This window comes from Panicum virgatum, chromosome 3K, assembly GCF_016808335.1.
Source record: "Panicum virgatum strain AP13 chromosome 3K, P.virgatum_v5, whole genome shotgun sequence".
NCBI classification, from domain to species: Eukaryota; Viridiplantae; Streptophyta; class Magnoliopsida; order Poales; family Poaceae; genus Panicum; species Panicum virgatum.
Window position 1 is genome coordinate 47,382,538 of NC_053138.1, and position 22,022 is coordinate 47,404,559.

Below are 22,022 nucleotides of genomic sequence, written 5' to 3' on the forward strand. Positions count from 1 at the left end.
GCGACACGCGTAAACCTCCTGGGCTAAAAGCAAGGCGTGGCGAGGTCCTGAACGTCGAGCGCGACTATGGCGGCGACTCTACATGGCGGAGCTCGCCGGCGACGGTGTTCCAGCCCCTAGAACGATCGACCAGCCTCTACTTCTAGTGCAAAAACAACAGGGAAGGTTCAGGGTGCTTACCGAGGGCTTGGGTCGGCTGGAGTTGCAGTGCAGGGGAGTTGACGGCGATGTCCTGCGGCGGCGCAGGGACGAAGCAGGCGGTCTTGGCGGTGCAGGGCTCCTCCAGGCCTCTGGGTGGCACAGATCGATGCGCGGCGTTGCTGCGAAGCAGGCAGAGGGGTCAGCGGGGTACGGGAGTCACCGACGGAGTGAAATCACGGTGGCGGAGTCACTCACCGGCGGCGGTTCTCGGTGAAATCCCCGTGCGCGCAGGCCCTGGGTCGCGGGTGGATGCCTTGGTGAGTTGCCTGGTCTCGCGGCGAAGCCGTAGCGGGGGTCTGCAGGGGCTGGGGCATGGCGGTGCGGTGTGGCCACTGCAGCGCAGGGGTTCTGCGCAGCAAGGGCGGGCGATGGCGATGGTGTGGCGAGGTGGGTGCTCAGGGGCCGCAAGGGTGCCAAAATAAAGGAGGCCGTGCAGGGGTTTGGGCGTGCGTGCCACGAATGGAAGGCCGGCGAGAATCGCGGCCGGGATTGGTGCCGTGCGGGGATAGCGGATCGAGCCGCTGCCCTGCGAGATCCCGGGCTCGGCGCGCAGCTTCTAGATGGTGGGCGAGCATGGGGAGGCTGTTTGGTGGGTCCTACAGGACCGGGGCGGTCCACGACGCAGCGGGGAGGCGGGGCTGCGGTGGTCCAGCGAGCAGAGGAGTCCGGGCGCAGGGTCCTAGTGCTGGGAGGAAGGAAGGTGGAGAAGATGAAGCCGACAGGTGGGCCAGGCTAGTCAGTGACAGAGAAGGAAAGGTGAACGCCGCCGACGTGTGGGCCTGGGCGCGGGCGCGGGGTGCTGGCTGGGCCTCGCAGGGAAGGAAGCGAGCCGGGCCGCAGGGAAGGGCTGGGTCGGCCTGAGCGCGGGAAAGGGAGAGGGAGAAGGGCTGGGCTGGGTTTCCTATTTTCTGGTTTTTCTACCCCTTTTCTATTTCTATTCTAGTCAACTCAAACCTATTTGAATTCAAATTCAAATTTGAATTCACTCTAACACTCAAACAAAAGAACAATGCACCAGCATGAATGCAACAACAAATTTAAACCTAGAAAAATTTTAATTACTTATGAGAGAAAATTAATTTAAATGCAAGTCTAAACACAATAAACCTTCGAAAATTAAATAAAGCCAATTAAATTTATTAATAAATGCTGGAATTTAAATTAGGGTGTTACATAGACTTCTTTGATGAACCCAGCTGCGAGTAGTTTGGCGAGTTCCTTCTTGATGGCTTCTCTTTTCTTGGCTGAAAACCTTCGCAGGCACTGTTTCTTCAGGATAGCTGTTGTTTTGACATTTAAGGAATGCTCGATCAACTCCTTGGTTACACCTGGCATGTCCGCCAGTTTCCATGCGAACATATCTCGATTAGCCCCAAGGAAGTTGATGAGCACACTTTCCTATTTGTCACTAAGCCTAGTGCCAATCAGGGCAGTCTTGGAGGAGTCTCCTTCTTGGAGCTCAATTTGCCTTTATGCCCACATTGTCGGGTGGTTTTGGAGTAGAATGGTGTGCCTTCTTAGTGGGAATTTCCATCCCCAACTGAGAGAGCTGCTTTGCCGCCGCGAGTACTTCTCCTGAAGTGTCTGGCAGGCGGTTAGTAGAGGCGTAGGTGATGGCCTCCTTCTCACATTCAAATGACTTCTGGAGGTCACCATGGAATGTAAGAACTCCTATCCTTCCCAGCATCTTGAGTAATAGGTAGACATAATGCGGGATGGCCATGAATTTACCTAGAGCTGGACGTCCTAATATGGCATGATATGAGGACTCGAAGCTGGCCACTTCAAATTTGATAAGCTCAGTTCTGTAGTTATCCGGAGTGCCGAAGGTGACCGGGAGTATGACGGTGCCGATCGGAGTGGATGCGTTTCCCGGTACAATTAGAATGGAGCCTTACTTGGGGTCAATTTGTCAGAGATGTCCAGCCCCATCTTTGAGATAGTACTTGCGAACAAAAGGTTGAGACCGCTATCTCTGTCGATAAGTACTCGGGTGAGCTTGGACCCTGGCACCACTAGGTCTAGGACGAGCGGAAATTTTCCTGGTTTGGAGAAGCTGGTCCATCGATCCTCTCTGGAGAAAGTAATCGGGACCTCGCTGTGCCGCAGTGGTTTGGGTGTGGCGGGTTCTAGGTTCAGAATTTCATGTTAGACTAGTTTTTGGGCGCGTTTGTTGAATGTAGAATCTCCTCCATAAATGACATTGACTGTGTTGGAGGGTTTCTGAAACCCCTAAGGGTCGTCTTCGTTATTGTTCCCCTCGTCCTGCTTGCCCTTCTTCTTCTTCTTCTTGTCTTCTTCGAGTGGGTGTTCCTAGAGGGACTTCTGCAAGTTGATGCACTCAAGGATCGAGTGCTTTGCCTTTGGATGTAAGGGGCATGGCTTGCCAAGGAACTTCTGAAAGTCATCTTGTTGACTTTGTTTTTTTCTGCGCTGGCCTCGATCCACTGTTGCGACGGTATCATCTGGCTCGCGCTTTTTATCGAAGTTGCACTGGTGCTTATCGGAGCACGAGACGCCATTGCGCTTGGAGTTGTTGTCGTCACGGCGAGGAAATCAATCGCACTCCTATTGTTCTTGATCGGCCCACTCGAGCATCATGTCGCGGAGGGCCAGGACTGACTGTGGTTGGTTTCTTTTGAAGTCGCGGTAGAGTTGCTGAGTGGCAAGGCCGTTATGGAAGCAGTCGATGATGTCGTCATCGGCGATGTTGGCGATGGTGGAGCGCGTGTCAAAGAACCTTTTTAAGGTATGACCTTAAGGCTTCGCCCCGCTCTTGCTTGCATAAGCGCAAGTCGTGTCGAGTATTTGGCTGGTGGATGGATCCTTGGAAGTTGTCAACGGACAGCTTCTTCAAGTCCTCCCACGAGTGGATCAAGTCGCGTTTTAAGCTTTCGAGCCATGTTAGAGGAGCTAATTCCAGGGCCATCGGGAAGTAGATTGCCTTTGTAGAATTTGTCCCTCCTGCAACTTCAATAGCAGTCGAGTAAATACGAAGCCACTAGCGAGGATCTTGCTTACCGTCGTATTTCTTCAGGTTCTGCATATTGGCAGGGTTGAAGCCAATTGGGTACTTGGCGTAGTTGATGTTTTGACTGAAAGCGGGAAAACGATTTGTTTTGTCCGCTGGGTGCCCATGACGTCGAGCGTTGATGATTTCGTGTGCATCGCAAACATTGCCCCGACCATGATCTCGACCCCTTGAAGGACCTACGTGATAGCTTTGGTCTTGATATCTTGGCTACTGGTGATGGGGTGGACGCGGTAGTTGGTTAGCTTCTTGATCTCCCCATTGCCTTGCCAGAGTTTGGCTATTACGGGAGTCTGAAGGGATCGGTTTCTGCCTATCAATCTGGTGCAAAGCTTCCCTGGTGAAGCGCTGCATTCGACGAACCTCTGGAGTATCTGGTAGATCTTGCATCAGTAGAGCCGCTTTAGCCAGGTTGACTATTAGGTTGTTGAAAGCTGGACCGCCCGCTGCGTTGAAGTCGTTTTGCAAATTGCGAGGGCCAATGGGCGGTCCAGGGGTGCGTTGAGCCCAGGCAGTGGCGTTCCGTCTGCGAATGTTGCATCGATGATTTCGCAAATGTCGGGCATCTTTGTCTTGTTGATTTTCACCTTGAGGAGCGTTTACCAAGAGTTCATCGTCGGATATTTGCTCCAAGGGCTCATTGGCGTAACGACCGGCTTGTGAACCAAGGCCTCTGTTTTCTCCATGAATCGGAACGTACACCTGACGATCAGGTGATGAGTCATGGGTGGTACTGTAGTCGACCAGAACATTGTCGCCTACTCCTTCTTCCTCGACAGGGGAGAGTGGTCTACCCTGCTGATAAGGTAGATCTTGGAGACAAGCGACGAGGCGGACGTTATAGAGTAGTTTGGTGAGCTTAGAGCCCTGCCTGTACACGAAACGGCCTTGGGGCATAGCAATAATGGTTAGTCTCAGACTGTTGGCGAGTTCTGAATCGAATTCGTTGTCCGAATCGGGGTAGGAGTCGAAGACAGGTGCCTCTCGGCAAGCAGTGGCTTCCTGGTCGGCGATCCTTGGGTTGATTTTGCGATGCATGATCGTTAGATACGATGCAGCCGTGTTCCGTAACCTCAATGGTAGCTAAGGACGGAGAGACTTAGAGTAGATTGAATCTACTCCAAGTGGTGAGAGGCGAGTCGAAGACGCGTCTGAGATGGACAGCTTTTTGATTTTGATGACGAGTTCAGGGAGCAACAACTCGGTGGAAACAGTTCCGTTGAGTTGCTCCTGTTGAGATGTCTTCTAGCTCATGGTGTTGGTCTGGTGGCTGTCAAAGCCGCCTGACCTATTGGCGACACAGACCCACGAGCTGAAGACGAAGGTGGCTCCTGCATTGATCGCAGGAAGGTTGAAGTTGAACGTGGCCATCGGGTTCTTCCGATGATCGTTGGTGAAGTCCCCTACCTGGCGCACCAGCTGTCGGTGTTTAACCGCCAAGCTCTCCAAGGTATACCCCGAGGAGATTGATTGTAGGCAGGGACTCGCTAACATTAGAACGCGATGGTGCAAGGAACACAAAGATTTAGACAGGTTCAGGCCGCCGGAGCGTGGTTGTTTGTGTTGCCTTAGGTGTCAAGATGTTTTTGAGGGGGTCCCTGCCCGCCCTTATATAGTCCAGGGGGACAGGGTTACATGGAAAGTACTAGCCGAGTACTACTAGAGTCCTGCTCCAATGAGGTCGGGTAGTTTCCGTGTACATCAACTAGTCCTACTACTGTACGAGTAGTTACAAAAGAGGTAAGGTACATCCATGCGCTATCCCTTACTCTAGAATATTCCACGCCTGTGAGCAGTCCTGCTGCCCCGGGTCTGACACTAACTCCCAAACTACTAACCTACTCTAGAAAGTGAAGAGAGAAAAGCTCCTTTGGTGTGTGTTTACAAGTGATGGATGGCTGCCTATTTATAGTACTTCAGGGTCCGTTAAAGGCTTGGCGTTAGTTGTAAGCAAGTAAGGCGGTTGAGCTTAACTTCCACGCCAAGACCGAGTAGCATAAGCTTCCAAATGGGGCCAGCAATCGTCTCCCAGGCCAGCCGGCCGGCCTAGGAGTGGTGCCATCTGGTACCGACGTCCTGGTGGACGCTCCTGATTGCCTCCTGAATCGGTGGACGGTTGCTTGAGTCCAATGCGAGCAGTTGCTAGGCCGGCTGGCCTTGTCAAAGCCGGTCAGCCTGGCTCTAGCACCTCTCGTCCCTCCATTCCACCGACGTTGCACATCAACGCTTGTGGATACTCCAGGGTGTTGGATTACTGACATGTACTCGAGTTAGTGCTGAGTTGTGGGTCCTTATATCCATATCCATGCCTTTCAGTACATTTAATCAAACTGACCCTTAATCCACTGTTTAGAGGTGTTGTATACGTGTCATTGTGCCCCTGGACTGAAGATGTGGCCGTGTAAGTGGAGGTGCCAGGCCGGCCGCCCTGGGGGAGACCGGGTGGCCGGGACATTACATCCATTTTCACCCATTTTTGGCACATTTGTTTCTGAAATCAAAACTCACCCAAAACTTGTGGAAATCGTTAGAATTAAGTAAAATATGTAAGAAACATAGTGTAAAGCTCATTTTATTTCCGAGAAGTTGACGGTCAAAATACGAAATAATGGCCGTCAACACCTAGTAAATAGGTTGCAAATGTTCAACTGTTTATCTAAAATGCTTACTGCTTTATTCGGTCAACATTTATCCTCGTGTTAAGCCTTGCATGTCATCATTTATTTCCTAATATGCTTGCTAAGTACCAACCATAAGTGTACTCACACTTGCTAAAACTACTGCTCAGAAGAGAAAGTTGCTGCGAAGTTTTCTGAAGATGTTGCTTGTGGAGCCATCATTTCTAGGATAACACACTACTACATAATTCTTTTTGGAGGCGAGTGTTTTTTATTTTCGGAGGTGGCCAAAGGCAACCGCCTCCAATGGAAGGCCACAGTTAATCAGTGAGCTCCGGAGGCGGTTGGACCGCCGGCCTCTGTTAATCGAACATGAAAAATTAAAAAAAAACCACGAAAGGGCCTGCCGAGCCCATCCACGGCCGTCACCACTGCTCGCCGCCAGGATCCGGCTGGCCATCGTTGGATCCGCCACTCCTCGGCCAGATCCGCCGCCCTTGGAGCAGGGGCACCGGTGGAGGGAGGGGCGCGGCTGGCGGAGGGAGGGAGGGTGTCGGGCTCAAGTGTGGATAGAGGGAAGAGAGGTGTGGCTGGGAGGCTGAGAAGAGAGCTAGGGTTTTCTTTGTTATATACTTCTTCTCGACAACTGGGATGATATGGCCTCGAATGGGCTTTGTCTATTAACTGAGGCGGATCTTTATAAGCGGCCCGCCTCCGAAAATAGGACCATTAGCCGAGGAGGTTCCTTTAAAATGCCAGCCTCAGTTAATAGATTTGCGAGACGGTTTTTTGTAACCGCCTCGTTTAATGAAAAATGATCGCCTCGGTTAATCGCAAGCATTAACCGAGGCAGTTTACAAAGATGCCCGCCTCCGAGGTCATTTTTTAAAGGTTGTGGTTAATGCTTTTTTGTAGTATTGACATGTTTATCTCTGATAGGCTTTTAGTTGTTGTAACTCTCTTTTTCATGATATTGTTGCTCATTATTTCTTTATGATGTCATTGTATGTATGAATCTTGATCCTGTCATACATATAGTTATGTATTTTATTTTTTTAAAGAAAAACTGGGTGTGGCATAAGTGCACCCCCTTTAATTTGTTATAGCTTCGCCACTAGATATTCATGGCAATAGAGAATGCAGAAATCGTAATCTTGCCTCTACCTTCTCTTGGCAGTTTTACAATCGAGTTCCTTAGTTTTACAAGCTCAATCCCGCCCTTGCATTGACGAGGTTTATTACGGCATTCGTTCTTTGTATCACTCATACATGCTAAGACACCACCATTCAGATCAAAGTCTCGGGCCTTCAGCATTATTGTCATTAAAATATCTTACTGATGTAGCTCCACCCCACTTAGATCAAACATAGGAACTTGGGTAACCATTCGTGTCCTAACATTAACAACTCGATTCTAATCTTGGTGCAAATCTTTAAATGAAGACCCTGCTTGTTTCACCTTCTGGCCAATTTTAAATGCTCGATTTCGAGAAATCGAAAAGGATTTCTGAGGGGCATCACATTTTGTTGTAAATGTTTGCACATGAATGATTATACGGATCAGCCCATGATACAACAAAATATAACTCATAACTTTAACCTACGACAGAACGGCACCTAATTATTGGTGTTACATTTATGGGTTATATTATACAATAATTACTACTGTAATCAAATACAAGCCTATGTATTGTGCCGCCAACCACAACATATGCAAGCACTTCCATTACTTTGAAAACCATTCTAACTTCCCGGCCCTTAATACTGCTTCAATTGCCAACGTCTCCACCGAAAATTTGGTATGTTTTCTTTGCTCAATAGGAAAGGAAATGTTCTTTTACTCCAACTACCTCACTATATACATCCTGTGTATTTGGCCGATCTTTTGGTGCTTCTTCGGAGCATAGTAACCTGAGGTTCAGCAGTTGCAAAATACACTTCTGCACCTTTGTTTTATTGTCTTGTTCATGTGATTCAGTAGGACTGCTATGATCTCCTACAATCTCTCTGCTGAGATCAGGATCCAGGATCTCGCCAATTTGAGGCAGTGCATCCTCAACATATTTGTGTAGGGTGAAACCATCATTAAACAATTCATCAGTAGGACGTTTCCCGGTGAGCATTTCCAGCAGAACAATACCATAGCTATATATGTCACCCTCAGTTGAGATTCTACTGCCCATGCCATACTCTGCATTATTGTAGGAAGCATGTTATAACCGAATTTTAGTTGGGCCAACAAGCTAGGTTGCACATCAAGCATAGTGTCATTGATGAAAAAAAGATGAATATATATTGATGAATAAAAGCATAAGCTCACCTGGTGGGATATATCCCACTGATCCTCTTGGTCCAAACAAGCTTGTTGAGTTTTGGTGCCCACCATAAGAAGAGAAACCATGGAGGAACTGAGCGAGCCCAAAGTCACCAACACGAGCAAGATTGTCATCATCAAAGAGAATATTGCTTGGTTTCAAATCACAGTGAACCGTGGGAGGGACACTCCACACGTGAAGGTACTCTAAAACAGAAGCAACATCAACTGCTATGCCAATCCTTGCACCTAAGATTAGACATCCATATCTTGACTTAGTATGAAGGTGGTCTGCAAGGGTGCCATTTGACATGTACTCGAGCACCAGGGCTTTGAACTCATTACCTACAGGATCGTACGTTGAACATGCAGTGATCACTTTTACATGGTTGCGGTGACGGATGTTTATTAAGGCTCTACATTCTGCAAGAAAGCTTTTTGATGCACCAGACTGACCAAGCTTGAATACTTTAACAGCAAACATCTGACCTTCTCCATCAGGGAATGAACCTTTGTTAACTACGCCAAACTGCCCTGAACCAATCATGTTGGCAGACGAAAATTTATTTGTCATTTTGCTAAGGTCATTATAGGATCGAATCCTCAGTTCCTTAGATGATTCATGCATCAGACGTGAATCCTTTCTTGTTCTCTTCTTTAAGAAGAGGACAAAGAGGAGAGAAACGGCAACATAGGGCAATACAATAGCCAAAACGTAAACCGCGACTCTGTTCTTCCTACCAGAGTGTCCCATAGAACATAGTGGGAAGTGCAGCGATTTCGTGCTTGTGCATAGACTTGGGTTTCCCTGAAGAAAAGGTCTGCTTGTGGTATTGGCAAAAATTCCTTTTGTACGGATTGGGCCGTTAAGCTTATTGAAAGATAGATTAAGGTACTCTAAGCAGTTGAATACCTCAAAAAATTCTGGGATTTCACCGGCCAAGCTATTTTGTGAAAAGTCCACCTCTTTAATGCCTCTCAAGGTCGCAAGTGAATACGGGATTTGTCCCTCAAGGGAGTTCCCTCCAAGGCGAAGCGCCTGCAAGAGTTCACATGAGCCGAGAGTGGATGGGATTCTTCCAGAGATGTTGTTGTTGGAGATGTTCAGGGATTTCAGATTGATAAAGCTGCCGACATCATCTGGGATGGAATCTGTGAGTTGGTTGTGTGACAAGTCAAGCCACCAGCTCAACTGGTTCAGTTTACCAAATAACCCATCTGGTATGGGTCCGGACAAGATATTAGAAGAAAGGTTTAATGCCAACAAATTTTTGCATCCAGCTAAATCTGCAGGTATGGCTCTACTCAAGTGATTTTCTTGCAAATAAAGTTCACTTAATTGGCCCAAATTACCAAATGATGCTGGGATGTTTCCATGGAACCTGTTCTTCGATAGGTCCATGGCATACAAATTGTGAAGCTTTCCAATAGAAGCAGGTATAGGCCCGGTTATCTTGTTATCTCGGAGATATAGCATGGAAAGGCTAACCAGATCACCAATACCTGCTGGTATTGTCCCTGTTATGTGGTTTGACCCTGCTAAGTATTCTAGACTTCTTGATAAGTTAGTTACTAAGCTTGGCAAATCTCCTTTTAAGTTGTTCCCATCCAAAGTCAGCATAGCAAGCTGTGTACAGTTCATCAAAGAAGAGAGGAACATCCAGTCCCCGGCTTCGAGCCATTGGTTCTGGAACAGCATCAGCTTCTGCAAATTGGGTAGGGATCCTAAAGAAGGAATAACTCCACTGAAGGAGTTCTGAGCTAGGTGGAGAATTACAAGATTTGTTGCATTTGCTAGTGATCCGGGGATCCATCCCTGAAAATTATTCCCAGACATTACTAGATTCTCAATGTTCGGGAGTGTGTTGCCCATGTTAGAAGGTAAAGTTCCTACAAGACCATTGCCTGCTATGCCTAGATAAGTTAACAAAGACAGGTTGTAAATGGAGTTGGGTACGGTGCCAGAGAGATTGTTGTATGTGAGGTCGAGAATATGTATGTTCGATAACCTCGCTAAACTTGCTGGGATACCACCTGTCAACTGGTTCTCTGCTGCAATCAAGACAGCAAGGGAGGAGAGGTTCCCTAATGATGAAGGTATCGCACCGGATAAGCTATTTTCGGTCAGAGCTAGAAACTCTAAGCTGGCATAGGAGTTCATTATTAGCAAGGGAGGAATTGGTCCGGAAAGATTGTTCGTGCGAAGATCAATCTTCTGGATCAGTGAGCTATTGAGAAGGAAAGAAGGGATACCTCCTTCAAGATTGTTTTTCCTCAAGGCGATGATTTGGAGGCCAGAGCACGATGCAAGCTCAGCAGGGATCACGCCGCTGAGGGCGTTGAAGCTGAGGTTGACGTACACGAGCCTGCGAAGCTGGCCCAGCTCTCAACTTTTTTTTTGCTATACACGTATTGTATATGGTACTTTATGCTAACATTTGGTATTTTTTTAGTCTCTTTTCTACATTTAGTCATTTAATTTCATTAAACACATTTGTTGGAATTAAGTCCAATTTGAACTGCAAGCAATTTGAATAAAGGAGTAAAATCCATCAGAAAATCATATTCATATTATTGAGTCAAATCTGAGGCCGTATTTATGAAATGGGAGGCAATATCGAACATCTTTGTCTCGAACCATGACCGGGAATATGAGGCCGAATCATTTTAAAATTCTATAAATAACATACGAAGTCTAAAAATTATAAAATTTGTCATGATATCATAATTTCATGTGCTGAGTCTATGGTAAAAAATTGAGATGGTTTTGCACAAGTTTGACGTATGCTCCTTACACATCCAAACATATCCGGAGAAGATCCATAGAGTAGAGAATAAATCATTCAGATTCGAGTCAAAATGACGGTCGAATTAGGTTTTCAGGTCACAAATTTTTGTTTATGCAATACCCAACTTAGATTACTTAATGCTAAATTTTGGTAATTTTTCGGATCCGTTGCTTAATTTTAATTTTTTTTTACAGTTAAACCATATCATGTGATATACATTTAAATTGAGTTATAACTACATGAAATAATAGTTTTGTTTCAAAGAATCATCAAACATGAAATGTTTATTGACTTCGGCAAAAGTATCTAAAGTTCATCCAATCAAATTTCGTTAAACACGTTATGGAAACAATTTACTTGAAATTAAATTTGAAAAGTCTCTTTGCCGTGTGTCCTGGATCTAGACACACGGCAAAGATCCTCCAGATAAGAATGGCCAGCCCACTCCCTCCCGCAATCTCTCTCCATTATCTCTCTCTCTCTCCCTCTCCCTCTCTCCCTCCCTCCCTCACTTCATGGCCGGCTTCGGCGGCGACCACCAGCATCGGCCGAACCCGGCGGCGGCACGGCCCCCAGCACCGGCCGGCGGGGGCCACCAGTGGCGGCGGCGGCACGAGCGGATCCGACCCCGTCACAGGTGGATCCATCCCCGGCGGGCGGCGGCGCAGGAGAATCCGGCCCCGACGAGGGCGGATCCAGCGGCAGCGTTGCGGCGCGCGGCCACCAGCGGCAGCGGCGGGGGCGCACGGCCTCGAGCACGGGTTGGCGCGTAGATCCAGCCCCGGCGTGGGCTCCTCTGGCGCCGACGCCACGAAGGCGCGCAGCGGGGCGGCGCGGGCTCCTCCGGTGGCGCGCGTCGGGAGAGTGCCGCAAAGGCACACGGTGGGGCGGCGCAGGCTCCTCCGGCGGCGCACGGTGGGGCGGCACGGGCTCCTCTGGCGGCACGCGGCGGGGCGGCAGGCCGAGGCAGTGGAACAGCGGCGACGGCGGGGCAGCGCGGGCTCCTCCGGCGGCGCGCGGCAGGGTGGCACGGGCTCCTCCGGTGGCGCACGGCGGGGCGGCTCGGGCTCCTCCGGCAGCACACGGCAAAGCGGCACGGGGCGGCGGGCCGAGGAAGTGGAGCAGCAGCTCCCATGATGATGCAGAGAGTGTTCAAGGCAAAGATTTGGAAGACAGGCTTTTGGCCCTACCGAATCTTTGCACTGTAACTAAATCCACACCTGATTTCAAATGATTGATTACTTCATGTGAATTTCATTTCATTTCTTGTTCCTTATAGTTTTGCTTTCATATTTCCATATTTTGGTTTTTCTCTAGCTTTATTTGCATCTTGTTTCACCTGTCATTAGCCTTAATAACCCCCCTTGTTTATTTCATCCGAATTATTTGCTTATGGACACAACTCAACAACAACCATGTCTCACCAGCTGCTGCATAATAGTAATCAAATCGAGGTAATAAAGATAAAACTCAATTTGTTAGAATCTAATTCCCAACTACTTAGTCTTAGTCCTGATGGTCTTCAGTCAAGAGGAATCAAGGAATGAAAATAGGTCACACGGTTTCATGTGCAAAATTAACCTGCTCTTACCTCTATATACAGAAAGTGAATGGTAACTAAAGTAGGCTAAAGATCGGTTCCCACCATCGTGTGGGGGCATTTTGACAACAACGCGCACCATGTTATTGGAGACAAGAATTTAGAATGGAAAAAAAGGAAGCAGATGCTGTGAAAACTTTCGTCTGGCTTTGGCGAGAAATCTGGTAGCTGTCGGGTTCTTTAATTCCCGGGAAAGCTTTGTACATATTGTTCGTCCGCATTACAAGCAAGGCTAGGCAGCACTGCGTTGTCTGCGAGGAGTAGCAGCAGATAAAACATGTGCTTGCTGTGAGACTTTTTGGCCTTGACGACGATGAAAGTTCCACTCTAACGCATATCATGAACTCTCGGGTCGTCGGTCTCTTAGGTGTGGACTCGATCGAGTCGTTACGCGCAGTCACAAGTCATCGTGTCCAAATTAGCCAGCAGTGTGATTACATGGTTAATTACATGATGACAGGTGATGCGTTTTCATGCATTTGTAGCCAGTCTGGCACGGGCGACCGGCACCGGTGAGTCTGACCGGTTTACCAAGAGTCTGAGTTTAGTTAGAGACTTTTTACAAGATTTAGATGTGTAAAAAGATTCATTGCGGGGCAAACCCTCCCCACCCTATAAATATAAAGGGTCACGGCCGATTGAGGCATCCAATCGATCAAAAACACAACAATACATTATTTTTCTTTATCTTTTATTGCTTTTACTTTTATCTCCAAACCCTAGCTTTTTCAACCTTTTATCCGTTGTTCTTCCTTCGTCTCCGCGACAATTGAAGTCGTTCTAGGTGGCTTGCTGACCCTAGAACAACCCTACGTGCGCCTGCTCTGAAGGGTCCCTCCCAGACGAGCGTTCATCGGATTTCGCCGTTTCACCCTGGTGACCGGTCTGACCACTCTATACAGGAGGCGCTGCATCAAGCTCCTTCTCGTGCCGCGCGACCATGCACGTTCGTGTATTGGCCCAGATTGTGCACCAACAGTAATTTTTGCTCATATTAATCCTGAACCGATCGCGAAGAAACGGAAAGAAGAATCACACCTCTTGAGCTTCTCATCCAGGTGCCCTGTTTCCAGCCGTGCCTAATTTACTCTGTTCTTCCGCCATTGACGCTCTCCATTTCCTTCAGGTACTTGGGAAAAAAGATCCTTCTTTTCCCAGAGGAGAAGCGACGCATGCCTGATTTCGCCTCACTAGTTAAAGCACAGAGCACAAGGCCAATTCTGGGTGGAGTTCCATCGAATTATTGCGGTTTTTAGATGCATCAGCAGTCTGACTCAGACAGGGACGAAGATTCTGAAATTGTTGCATCCATAGGGATAAAAACAGAGCTGGAAAAGAGGAGCTCAGAGACTCCGGGTTTATGTCTGGATACTAAGGACAAACGTTCGGATATACGGTCATAGAGTTGGATACTCCGGGTATATGTCCGGATACTCTAGACATTCCGAATGGTGATCCGGAGGCTCCGAGTTTGGCAGAGACACTCAAGAAAACTTTTTTGTGTGGTTTGTTGCGCCTGCGGAGAAACTGCGCCGCCATGGAGGGGCTGCGTGGTCGAGTGCGTGCGCCGCCCTAGCATGACGGGGAAAGGGATCGCGGGCACTGTGGGTCCCCAATTTTTTATTGTTGGGGAGAAAAAAATGGGGAGCTATTGTAGATCACTACTACAAAATTCCATTAACCGAGGCGCTTTAAAATTGCCTCGGAGGCGGGCACATTAAAAAACCGCCTCGATTAATGCCTTCAATTAACTAAGACGGTCATTTTTTATTAACCGAGGCGGTCAAAAAAACCATCTCGTAAAATCGATTAACCAAGGCGGTCACCATTAAAATAATCGCCTCGGTTAATAGTTCTATTTTCAAAGGCGGTCACCTTATAATGGTCCGCATCGGTTAATATACCAAGCCCAGACGAGGCCCATATGAACCCAATTGCTGAGAAAAAATATATAAAAAAGCAAAACCCAAACTCCCCCTCATTCCCTCCCTCTCCCAGCCGCAGTCTCCTCTCTCTCTCTCTCTCTCTCAACACTTGGCCTCGGCGCCGACCGTGCCTCTCCTCTCCGCCGTGCCCCCTTCCCTCGGCCTCGCTCCTGCTCAGTGCCCTCCCTCCGCCGCGCCATCTCCCTCGCCCGCAACCCCTCCGGAGCGGCGGCACGCGCGCGCGGGCGAGGTCCGCGTTGGGCTGAGGTGGGGAGGAGCCGGCGGTTGGGGGCGCAGAGGTACTGGATCCAGCAGAGGCCGGGCGGATCCGGTAGTGGGGTCGCAGCGAGCGGCGGCGCGCGAGATCCGATCGAGGCGGGGCGGATCTGGCGGTGGCAGCCCTCACGGCGGTCGCGTGCGAGGTGCGGCGGCGGCGGCGGCGTGTGAGCAGGGAAAGGGACGGTCGGCGAGCAGGGGCAGTGGCAGGAGTCCGGTGCGTTCCCGGCGGTGGGCGGCCAGCGCAGCAGTTAGCCCATCGATGGGCTTGGCGGGCCCTATATGGGCTCAGCGGGCTCGACGTTTTTTTATTTTTTATTTTTGATTAACCAAGGTGGGCAGAACAAACCGCCTCGGGAAAAGTCACATTTACCGTGGCCTTCACTCCGAGGCGGTTGGGGTTGCCCGCCTCGGTAAATCGTTTATAACCCCTCGGTTATTGTTTTTTGTAGTAGTGGATGGACATATACCTATTTGGGGAGTTGGTAAACATCAAGTTTCAGGAAGAAAATATAAGGAACTGTTGAATCTTATTCCCAACTACTTAGTCTTAGTCCTGATGGTCTTCAGTCAAGAGGAATCAAGGAATGAAAATAGGTCACATAATTTCATATGCAAAATTAACCTGCCCATGCCTATATATATAGAAAGTGAATGGTAGCTAAAGTAGGCTAAAGATCGATTCCCACCATCGTGTGGGGGCATCTTGACAACAACGTGCACCATGTTATTGGAGACAAGAATTTAGAATGGAAAAAAAGGAAGCAGATGCTGTGAAAACTTTCGTCTGGCTTTGGCGAGAAATCTGGTAGCTGTCGGGTTCTTTAATTCCCGGGAAAGCTTTGTCCATATTGTTCGTCCGCACGACAAGCAAGGCTAGGCAGCACTGCGTTGTCTGCGAGGAGTAGCAGCAGATAAAACGTGTGCTTGCTGTGAGACTTTTTGGCCTTGACGACGATGAAAGTTCGACTCTAACGCATGTCATGAACTCTCGGGTCGTCGGTCTCTTAGGTGTGGACTCGATCGAGTCGTTACGCGCAGTCACAAGTCATCGTGTCCAAATTTGCCAGCAGTGTGATTACATGGTTAATTACATGATGACAGGTGATGCGTTTTCATGCATTTGTAGCCGGTCTGGCACGGCCGACCGGCCTGACCGGTGAGTCTGACCGGTTTACCAAGAGTCTGAGTTTAGTTAGAGACTTCTTATAAGATTTAGATGTGTAAAAGGATTCATTGCGGGGCAAGCCCTCCCCACCCTATAAATATAAAGGGTCACGGCCAATTGAGGCATCCAATCGATCAAAAACACAACAATACATTATTTTTCTTTATCTTTTATTGCTTTTACTTTTATCTCCAAACCCTAGCTTTTTCAACCTTTTATCTGTTGTTCTTCCTTCGTCTCCGCGACGATTGAAGTCGTTCTAGGTAGCTTGCTGACCCTAGAACAACCCTACGCGCGCCTGTTCTGACGGGTCCCTCCCAGACGAGCGTTCGTCGGATTTCGCCGTTTCACCCTGGTGACCGGTCTGACCACTCTATGCAGGAGGCGCTGCATCAAGCTCCTTCTCGTGCCGCGCGACCATGCACGTTCGTGTATTGGCCCAGATTGTGCACCAACAGTAATTTTTGCTCATACTAATCCTGAACCGATCGTGAAGAAACGGAAAGAAGAATCACACCTCTTGAGCTTCTCATCCAGGTGCCCTGTTTCCAGCCGTGCCTAATTTACTCTGTTCTTCCGCCATTGACGCTCTCCATTTCCTTCAGGTACTTGGGAAAAAAGATCCTTCTTTTCCCAGAGGAGAAGCGACGCATGCCTGATTTCGCCTCACTAGTTAAAGCACAGAGCACAAGGCCAATTCTGGGTGGAGTTCCATCGAATTATTGCGGTTTTTAGATGCATCAGCAGTCTGACTCAGACAGGGACGAAGATTCTGAAATTGTTGCATCCATAGGGATAAAAACAGAGCTGGAAAAGAGGAGCTCAGAGACTCCGGGTTTATGTCTGGATACTCCGGACAAACGTTCGGATATACGGTCATAGAGTTGGATACTCCGGGTATATGTCCGGATACTCTAGACATTCCGAATGGTGATCCGGAGGCTCCGAGTTTGGCAGAGACACTCAAGAAAACTTTTTTGTGTGGTTTGTTGCGCCTATGGAGAAACTGCGCCGCCATGGAGGGGCTGCGTGGTCGAGTGCGTGCGCCGCCCTAGCATGACGGGGAAAGGGATCGCGGGAGCACAGGCACTGTGGGTCCCCAATTTTTTATTGTTGGGGAGAAAAAAATGGGGAGCTATTGTAGATCACTACTACAAAATTCCATTAACCGAGGCGCTTTAAAATTGCCTCGGAGGCGGGCACATTAAAAAACCGCCTCGATTAATGCCTTCAATTAACTAAGACGGTCATTTTTTATTAACCGAGGCGGTCAAAAAAACCATCTCGTAAAATCGATTAACCAAGGCGGTCACCATTAAAATAATCGCCTCGGTTAATAGTTCTATTTTCAAAGGCGGTCACCTTATAATGGTCCGCATCGGTTAATATACCAAGCCCAGACGAGGCCCATATGAACCCAATTGCTGAGAAAAAGTATATAAAAAAGCAAAACCCTAACTCCCCCTCATTCCCTCCCTCTCCCAGCCGCAGTCTCCTCTCTCTCTCTCTCAACACTTGGCCTCGGCGCCGACCATGCCTCTCCTCTCCGCCGTGCCCCCTTCCCTCGGCCTCGCTCCTGCTCAGTGCCCTCCCTCCGCCGCACCATCTCCCTCGCCCGCAACCCCTCCAGAGCGGCGGCAAGCGGCGCGGGCGAGGTCTGCGGTGGGCTGAGGTGGGGTGGAGCCGGCGATTGGGGGCGCAGAGGTACTGGATCCAGCAGAGGCCGGGCGGATCCGGTAGTGGGGTCGCAGCGAGCGGCGGCGCGCGAGATCCGATCGAGGCGGGGCGGATCTGGCGGTGGCAGCCCTCACGGCGGTCGCGCGCGAGGTGCGGCGGCGGCGGCGGCGTGTGAGCAGGGACAGGGACGGTCGGCGAGCGGGGGCAGTGGCAGGAGTCCGGTGCGTTCCCGGCGGTTGGCGGCCAGCGCAGCAGTTAGCCCATCGATGGGCTTGGCGGGCCCTATATGGGCTCAGCGGGCTCGACGTTTTTTTATTTTTTATTTTTGATTAACCGAGGTGGGCAGAACAAACCGCCTCGGGAAAAGTCACATTTACTGTGGCCTTCACTCCGAGGCAGTTGGGGTTGCCCGCCTCGGTAAATCGTTTATAACCCCTCGGTTATTGTTTTTTGTAGTAGTGGATGGACATATACCTATTTGGGGAGTTGGTAAACATCAAGTTTCAGGAAGAAAATATAAGGAAGTGTTGAATCTTATTCCCAACTACTTAGTCTTAGTCCTGATGGTCTTCAGTCAAGAGGAATCAAGGAATGAAAATAGGTCACATAATTTCATATGCAAAATTAACCTGCCCATGCCTATATATATAGAAAGTGAATGGTAGCTAAAGTAGGCTAAAGATCGATTCCCACCATCGTGTGGGGGCATCTTGACAACAACGTGCACCATGTTATTGGAGACAAGAATTTAGAATGGAAAAAAAGGAAGCAGATGCTGTGAAAACTTTCGTCTGGCTTTGGCGAGAAATCTGGTAGCTGTCGGGTTCTTTAATTCCCGGGAAAGCTTTGTCCATATTGTTCGTCCGCACGACAAGCAAGGCTAGGCAGCACTGCGTTGTCTGCGAGGAGTAGCAGCAGATAAAACGTGTGCTTGCTGTGAGACTTTTTGGCCATGACGACGATGAAAGTTCGACTCTAACGCATATCATGAACTCTCGGGTCGTCGGTCTCTTAGGTGTGGACTCGATCGAGTCGTTACGCGCAGTCACAAGTCATCGTGTCCAAATTTGCCAGCAGTGTGATTACATGGTTAATTACATGATGACAGGTGATGCGTTTTCATGCATTTGTAGCCGGTCTGGCACGGCCGACCGGCCTGACCGGTGAGTCTGACCGGTTTACCAAGAGTCTGAGTTTAGTTAGAGACTTTTTACAAGATTTAGATGTGTAAAAGGATTCATTGCGGGGCAAGCCCTCCCCACCCTATAAATATAAAGGGACACGGCCGATTAAGGCATCCAATCGATCAAAAACACAACAATACATTATTTTTCTTTATCTTTTATTGCTTTTACTTTTATCTCCAAACCCTAGCTTTTTCAACCTTTTATCTGTTGTTCTTCCTTCGTCTCCGCGACGATTGAAGTCGTTCTAGGTGGCTTGCTGACCCTAGAACAACCCTACGTGCGCCTGTTCTGACGGGTCCCTCCCAGACGAGCGTTCGTCGGATTTCGCCGTTTCACCCTGGTGACCGGTCTGACCACTCTATGCAGGAGGCGCTGCATCAAGCTCCTTCTCGTGCCGCGCGACCATGCACGTTCGTGTATTGGCCCAGACTGTGCACCAACAGTAATTTTTGCTCATACTAATCCTGAACCGATCGCGAAGAAACGGAAAGAAGAATCACACCTCTTGAGCTTCTCATCCAGGTGCCCTGTGTTCCAGCCGTGCCTAATTTACTCTGTTCTTCCGCCATTGACGCTCTCCATTTCCTTCAGGTACTTGGGAAAAAAGATCCTTGTTTTCCCAGAGGAGAAGCGACGCATGCCTGATTTCGCCTCACTAGTTAAAGCACAGAGCACAAGGCCAATTCTGGGTGGAGTCCCATCGAATTATTGCGGTTTTTAGATGCATCAGCTGTCTGACTCAGACAGGGATGAAGATTCTGAAATTGTTGCATCCATAGGGATAAAAACAGAGCTGGAAAAGAGGAGCTCAGATACTCCGGGTTTATGTCTGGATACTAAGGACAAACGTTCGGATATACGGTCATAGAGTTGGATACTCCGGGTATATGTCCGGATACTCTAGACATTCCGAATGGTGATCCGGAGGCTCCGAGTTTGGCAGAGACACTCAAGAAAACTTTTTTGTGTGGTTTGTTGCGCCTGCGGAGAAACTGCGCCGCCATGGAGGGGCTGCGTGGTCGAGTGCGTGCGCCGCCCTAGCATGACAGGGAAAGGGATCGCGGGCACTGTGGGTCCCCAATTTTTTATTGTTGGGGAGAAAAAAATGGGGAGCTATTGTAGATCACTACTACAAAATTCCATTAACCGAGGCGCTTTAAAATTGCCTCGGAGGCGGGCACATTAAAAAACCGCCTCGATTAATGCCTTCAATTAACTAAGACGGTCATTTTTTATTAACCGAGGCGGTCAAAAAAACCATCTCGTAAAATAGATTAACCAAGGCGGTCACCATTAAAATAATCGCCTCGGTTAATAGTTCTATTTTCAAAGGCAGTCACCTTATAATGGTCCGCATCGGTTAATATACCAAGCCCAGACGAGGCCCATATGAACCCAATTGCTGAGAAAAAGTATATACAAAAGCAAAACCCTAACTCCCCCTCATTCCCTCCCTCTCCCAGCCGCAGTCTCCTCTCTCTCTCTCTCTCTCAACACTTGGCCTCGGCGCCGACCGTGCCTGTCCTCTCCGCCATGCCCCCTTCCCTCGGCCTCGCTCCTGCTCAGTGCCCTCCCTCCGCCGCGCCATCTCCCTCGCCCGCAACCCCTCCAGAGCGGCGGCACGCGGCGCGGGCGAGGTCCGCGGTGGGCTGAGGTGGGGTGGAGCCGGCGATTGGGGGCGCAGAGGTACTGGATCCAGCAGAGGCCGGGCGGATCCGGTAGTGGGGTTGCAGCGAGCGGCGGCGCGCGAGATCCAATCGAGGCGGGGCGGATCTGGCGGTGGCAGCCCTCACGGCGGTCGCGCGCGAGGTGCGGCGGCGGCGGCGGCGGCGTGTGAGCAGGGACAGGGACGGTCGGCGAGCGGGGGCAGTGGCAGGAGTCCGGTGCGTTCCCGGCGGTGCGCGGCCAGCGCAGCAGTTAGCCCATCGATGGGCTTGGCGGGCCCTATATGGGCTCAGCGGGCTCGACGTTTTTTTATTTTTTATTTTTGATTAACCGAGGTGGGCAGAACAAACCGCCTCGGGAAAAGTCACATTTACTGTGGCCTTCACTCCGAGGCGGTTGGGGTTGCCCGCCTCGGTAAATCGTTTATAACCCCTCGGTTATTGTTTTTTGTAGTAGTGGATGGACATATACCTATTTGGGGAGTTGGTAAACATCAAGTTTCAGGAAGAAAATATAAGGAACTGTTGAATCTTATTCCCAACTACTTAGTCTTAGTCCTGATGGTCTTCAGTCAAGAGGAATCAAGGAATGAAAATAGGTCACATAATTTCATATGCAAAATTAACCTGCCCATGCCTATATATATAGAAAGTGAATGGTAGCTAAAGTAGGCTAAAGATCGATTCCCACCATCGTGTGGGGGCATCTTGACAACAACGTGCACCATGTTATTGGAGACAAGAATTTAGAATGGAAAAAAAGGAAGCAGATGCTGTGAAAACTTTCGTCTGGCTTTGGCGAGAAATCTGGTAGCTGTCGGGTTCTTTAATTCCCGGGAAAGCTTTGTCCATATTGTTCGTCCGCACGACAAGCAAGGCTAGGCAGCACTGCGTTGTCTGCGAGGAGTAGCAGCAGATAAAACGTGTGCTTGCTGTGAGACTTTTTGGCCTTGACGACGATGAAAGTTCGACTCTAACGCATATCATGAACTCTCGGGTCGTCGGTCTCTTAGGTGTGGACTCGATCGAGTCGTTACGCGCAGTCACAAGTCATCGTGTCCAAATTAGCCAGCAGTGTGATTACATGGTTAATTACATGATGACAGGTGATGCGTTTTCATGCATTTGTAGCTGGTCTGGCACGGCCGACCGGCCTGACCGGTGAGTCTGACCGGTTTACCAAGAGTCTGAGTTTAGTTAGAGACTTTTTACAAGATTTAGATGTGTAAAAGGATTCATTGCGGGGCAAGCCCTCCGCACCCTATAAATATATATAAATATAAAGGGTCACGGCCGATTGAGGCATCCAAACGATCAAAAACACAACAATACGTTATTTTTTTTTATCTTTTATTGCTTTTACTTTTATCTCCAAACCCTAGCTTTTTCAACCTTTTATCTGTTGTTCTTCCTTCGTCTCCGCGACGATTGAAGTCGTTCTAGGTGGCTTGCTGACCCTAGAACAACCCTATGCACTGACGGGTCCCTCCCAGACGAGCGTTCGTCGGATTTCGCCGTTTCACCCTGGTGACCGGTCTGACCACTCTACGCAGGAGGCGCTGCATCAAGCTC

The 22,022-nt window shown here is 49.2% G+C and overlaps 1 protein-coding gene across 1 annotated transcript in view; it reads right to left on the minus strand.

Moving 5' to 3' along the window:
• Positions 1-7,591: 7,591 nt before the first annotated feature.
• Positions 7,592-22,022, minus strand: part of LOC120699385 (probable LRR receptor-like serine/threonine-protein kinase At3g47570) — a 94,783-nt gene continuing 80,352 nt past the window's right edge. Inside the window, exon 3 of the mRNA XM_039983361.1 lies at positions 7,592-8,041. Coding sequence (XP_039839295.1) covers positions 7,665-8,041 — 377 coding nt within the window. The 3' untranslated portion in view covers positions 7,592-7,664. The remainder of the gene's footprint in view (positions 8,042-22,022) is intronic.